General features: G+C 38.1%; 1 protein-coding gene across 1 annotated transcript; it reads right to left on the reverse strand.

The window, feature by feature from the left end:
- Positions 1 to 3171: 3171 nt before the first annotated feature.
- Positions 3172 to 4857, reverse strand: LOC114390037. The gene is made up of 3 exons (XM_028351037.1): positions 4504 to 4857; positions 3488 to 4431; positions 3172 to 3397 (listed from the first exon to the last, which is right to left on the reverse strand). The coding sequence occupies exons 1-3, from the start codon at positions 4855 to 4857 to the stop codon at positions 3172 to 3174; spliced, it is 1524 nt and encodes a 507-aa protein (XP_028206838.1).
- Between the last annotated feature and the right edge of the window lie 398 nt (positions 4858 to 5255).

The following is a 5255-nucleotide window of genomic DNA, read 5'->3' on the forward strand; positions in this document are numbered from 1 at the left end:
CCAACTGCCAACATTTATTTTCCTCAAATTTGTGAGATCAAGATGACTTTATCTGAATGGGTCAATTCCCCTAATGAAGTGATTCAAAAAATGGCAGGAAAGATGTTACAAAAATTTGATTCTTATTGGAGTGTTATTCATGTGATCATGGGAGTTGCTACTGTTTTAGATCTAAGATACAAAATGGAGTTGCTTGAGTTTTACTTTGAATCAATTTGCCCCATTGATTTTTTTTTCACAAGTTAATAGGATCCGAAACTTGTGTTATGATTTGGTTTCGGAATATCAAGCCAAAGAGCATCAAGATTCTACTAGTTCTTTTGAATCACCAAATGTGGTTAGTGATGAAAAGAGTAAATTGTGTGATTATGATAGATACATTCAAAGAAAGAAAAGGGCAAGAACATCAACTATGAAAACGGAGTTAGATCATTACTTAGAGGAGGAATTTTTACCAAGAAGTTCAGATTTTGATATCTTAATGTGGTGGAAATTGAATGAGTTAAAGTAGCCAATACTACAAGCAATTGCAAGGGATGCGTTAGCTATTCCGATCTCCACTGTAGCTTTTGAATCAAAATTTAGTATTGGAGGTCAGATATTAACTCCTCATCATAGTCAACTTCATTATACTACTTTAGAAGCTTTGATATGTTCTAAAAGTTGGTTATGGAATTCAGAGACTGCAGGTAAAATTCTAAATGCTTATGTGATACTTTATGAATTGCTTATATTTTTAAAACTTATAACTTGTTATTTATTATTTTAAAATTATTATTTATAGGTTCTAGATCAATTGAAGAATCAACTTTTACTGATGAGATTGAATCCGATGATGAAGGTATATTCACTTTTAGTTGTTCTAAAAAAATTTTAATATCATTATACATATCTAATTTTTCAAAATTTTTAAAATATAGGTGGATCTTTGGTCAGTAGCATTACTCAATGTTTGCAAGATTAGTAGACATTATTGTTGATTGGTAAAGTAATAACTATACTTATTTACTAATGTGATGTATGATTTTAAGATTTGAAACATCTAAAATATGATGTTTGATTTTATAAATACCAGGTTGAGCGTTGAAGAAGAAATATTGATGACATCTTTGGTGAAGTTGGTGGTTATTTTGATGATGGACATTGTTTTCATTTTCTAGTTATTTCTAATTTGGTGTAATTTGAACTAATGAACATTTGAATTATGTTGTTTCATATTTGACGTATTTTATTTACCTTAAAAAATTATGGAATCACGCTAGACAAATGTGTTAGTCTTTATTTTATTTATTACTAGTTAATTTTATTTTAGAATTTTTACATAATTTAATATTCATTTCTTAATGAATTTTGTAGGCACATACGCTATAATAAATTTAATGATATATAAGTAGTTGAAAATAAATGTTTAACAATAAATTTATTTTTTCTAAAGTCAAATTTTTACTATTTTTAAAATTTTTTTTAATTGGAATCGGGTATGGGTCGGGGTCGGGGATACCCGATACCCGACAGGTACGAGGATGGGATAAAACTTTTAAACCCGTCAAGTATCGGGTACGGGTATGGGGACATGTTGGGGAGTCGGAGTCGGGGATTGGGGAGACAATACTTTTCCCCGCCCCGCCTCATTGCCATGTTTAAGCCTGAGGCTTAGCCCTCCAAACAACCTACATTACATACTAAACTAAAGCCCTAACAACATACTAACAAAATCACAGAGAAACTTATAGGTCTTCTACCCTAGGGTTCAGAAAGTTAAAATGACAATAGAGTAAAGAAACTTACTTGGATTGCAGAGATTGAAGTGAATTGAAGGCAGGAAGTAGAGAAAGAATGAAAGCACAGTGCAAAATCACGCCAATGATTGCGAAAGATGTGTGAGGGAGGTTATAAAATAATGCAAAGGTAACTGCCTAAGGCAGTTATGTTTTATTTTTGGCAGTTTCGATCTGCTCGCTAAGTGCAAGTGACTTGCTAAGTGAGCACTCTGTGACGTTTGAATTTTTAGAATTTAAACTCATGCACTTAGCGACACTGACTCGCTCAGCCCAATTCAAAATATAGGAAACCCGAGAGGTTTTTGGGCTTAGGGCACAAGGGCGCGCTTAGCGAGTTATGCAGCTCTGATTGGTCTGTAACTTTCGCTAAGCGGGACATGGCTCGCTCAGCGAATTAAATGCCTCATGATGCAATAGTGGGGTCGCGCTTAGCAAAATGGTCTCGCTTAGTGCTATTTCCATTCCAGAGAGGGTTTTGGGGTTAGCGAAATGGCCCACTTAGCCCAATTACCATGAAAGTCCAGGCAGAGAGCCTTTTGCGCTTAATGCACAGGCGCGCTTAGCAAGAGACTATGTCGCGCTTAGTGAGAGACTATGTCGCGCTTAGCGAGATGACTCGCTTAGCCCAATTCCATTAAATGCATAACTCGAGAGGTTTTTGGGCTTAGCGCGACTGTCTCGCTTAGCGAGACCCCAACAACCAATGGACTAGGGTTGGCGCGCTTAGCGAGAGATGCTACTCGCTCAGTGCATAAGGTATGGCTTGCTTAGCGAATGAGGCGTGCTGAGCGAGTTGGATGACTGAAAATTTCTAAGTTCTTTCCTCATCCAATGCTTCAGAGAAGCTTTTGACCAACCCCTTTTATCATACAAAACATGCTTAACACCTTAATCTAGCAATCTCAAATGAGTCAAAACCTAACTACATAATGCTTAACAAAAAAAATGATTGAGAAAACAGAATAAAAAAGCTGGGTTGCCTCCCAGTAAGTGCTTCTTTAACGTCACTAGCTTGACGTATGTTACCTCTAGGGGTCTTGTAATTGTAGAATGGTGGTCAATCTCTCAATATTCCATCATGGTATAGCTTCAGTCTCTGGCCATTTACTGTCCAGCTTCTATCCTGAGTTTCTGACTGAGGGTCAAATAATTCCACTGCTCTATAAGGCTTGACCTCCTTGATGGTGAATGGTCCAGACCATTTAGATTTTAACTTGCCTGGAAATAACTTTAATCTTGAATTGAATAACAGAACTTGTTGACCCGGTCGAAAGTTTTTCTTTAGCAGCTTTTTGTCATGATAAGCCTTCACTTTTTCTTTGTACAGCTTGGAAGACTCATATGCATTCAGTCTCATTTCTTCCAACTCCAAGAGTTGCAGCTTCCTCTTTTACCCTGATAGAGCCTCATCAAAATTTAAAAACTTCAAAGCCCAATATGCTTTATGCTCCATTTCTACTGGTAAGTGGCAAGCTTTGCCATAAACCATTTGAAACGGAGACAGGCCTATAGGGGTCTTGAAGGCAGTCCTATAAGCCCATAGTGCATCGTCTAGCTTGCTTGACCAATCCTTTCGGGTGGCAGCCACAGTCTTCTCCAAAATCTTTTTTAGTTCCCTGTTGGAAACTTCAGATTGACCATTTGTTTGTGGGTGATATGGTGAGGCTACTTTGTTTGTGACATTGTAACGGCTCAACACCTTCTACAGTTGGTTGTTGCAAAAGTAAGAGCCCCCATCACTGATTAGGACCCTTGGCACCCTAAAGCGAGCAAAAATATTCTTCTTCAAGAACTTCACTATAGTTTTAGCATCGCTCTTTGGGGCAGCCACTTCTTCAACCCACTTGGAGACATAATCCACAACCACAAGGATATATTCATTGCCGAAAGATGGAGGGAGGGGACCTACAAAGTCAATTCCCCAGCAGTCGAAGACTTCCACCTCCATAATATTCTGCAAGGGCATTTCATTTCTTCTAGAAATTCCTCCCATTCTTTGACATTGATCACATTGAGTGGCATGTTCATGAGCATCTTTGAAAATTGATGGCCAAAAGAATCCTGATTGCAGGACTTTGGCTGTTGTTTTGTCTCCACTGTAATGGCCTCCACATGGTGAATTATGACAATGCCACAGTATGTTTCCCGCCTCTTCTTTTGTTGCACACCTCCGCAACAGATTGTCAGCACCAATCTTGAATAGATGTGGATCATCCCAAACATAAAATGGGGCATCATGCAAGAATTTCTTCCTTTGCTGCCAAGTTAAATCCTTAGGAATGATTCCAACTGCCTTAAAATTGGCCAAATCAGTGAACCATGGCCTTTCATTCATCATGAAGAGTGATTCATTAGGAAATTCATCTCTTATCTCTAGCTCCTTCAAAGTCACCTCCTCATTGACTAACCTCGACAAGTGGTCAGCTACAAGATTATCAGATCCTTTCTTGTCTTGGATAGCTAGATCAAATTCTTGAAGCAATAAAATCCACCTAATTAATCTGGGCTTGGAATCAGCTTTATTCAACAGATACTTAATGGTTGCACGGTCAGTGTAAACAATAACTTTTGATCCAACTAAGTATGATCTGAATTTCTCCAGAGCATAGACAATTGCAAGTATTTCTTTCTCTGTGGTGGCATAATTCAGCTGGGCATCATTTAAAACTTAATTGGCATAATAGATAGCATGGAAAACTCTGCCTTTCCTCTGGCCCAATACAGCACCTACAACATAATCACTTGCATCGCACATGAGCTCAAATTCTTGGCTCCAATCTGGTGTTGTAATGATGGGAGCGGACACTAGACTGGTCTTTAAAGTGTTGAATGCCTTCAAACACTTTTCATCGAATAAAAACACAGCGTCCTTGTTGAGCAAGTTACTGAGTGGTTTGACAATCTTTGAAAAATCTTTTATAAACTGCCTATAGAACACAACATGCCCTAAAAAGCTTCTTACTCCCTTGGCATTCACTGGAGGAGGTAGCTTGTCAATCACATCAATCTTAGCTTTGTCTACTTCAATCCCCCTCACAGAGATTTTGTGGCCCAACACAATTCTTTCTTGAACCATAAAATGAAAATTTTCCCAATTGAGCACTAGGTTGGTCTCTTCACATCATTGCAAGATTCGCTCTAAATTTGCTAGACAACAATCAAAAGATGAACCGAAAACAAAGAAGTCATCCATAAATACTTCAATATACTTCTCCACCATGTCAGCAAATATTGCCATCATACATCGCTGAAAAGTCGCAGGACCATTGCAAAGGTTGAAGGGCATCCTTCTATAAGCAAACACACCAAAAGGGCGTGTGAATGCTGTCTTTTCTTGGTCATTCAAGTCCACAACAATCTGATCGTAACCAGAGTATCCATCCAAGAAACAATAAAATGATTGTCCAGCTAATCTCTCAAGCATTTGATCCATGAAGGGAAGAGGGAAGTGGTCTTTCCTTGTGGCATCATTCA

This window comes from Glycine soja, chromosome 1 (genome assembly GCF_004193775.1).
Source record: "Glycine soja cultivar W05 chromosome 1, ASM419377v2, whole genome shotgun sequence".
NCBI classification, from domain to species: domain Eukaryota; kingdom Viridiplantae; phylum Streptophyta; class Magnoliopsida; order Fabales; family Fabaceae; genus Glycine; species Glycine soja.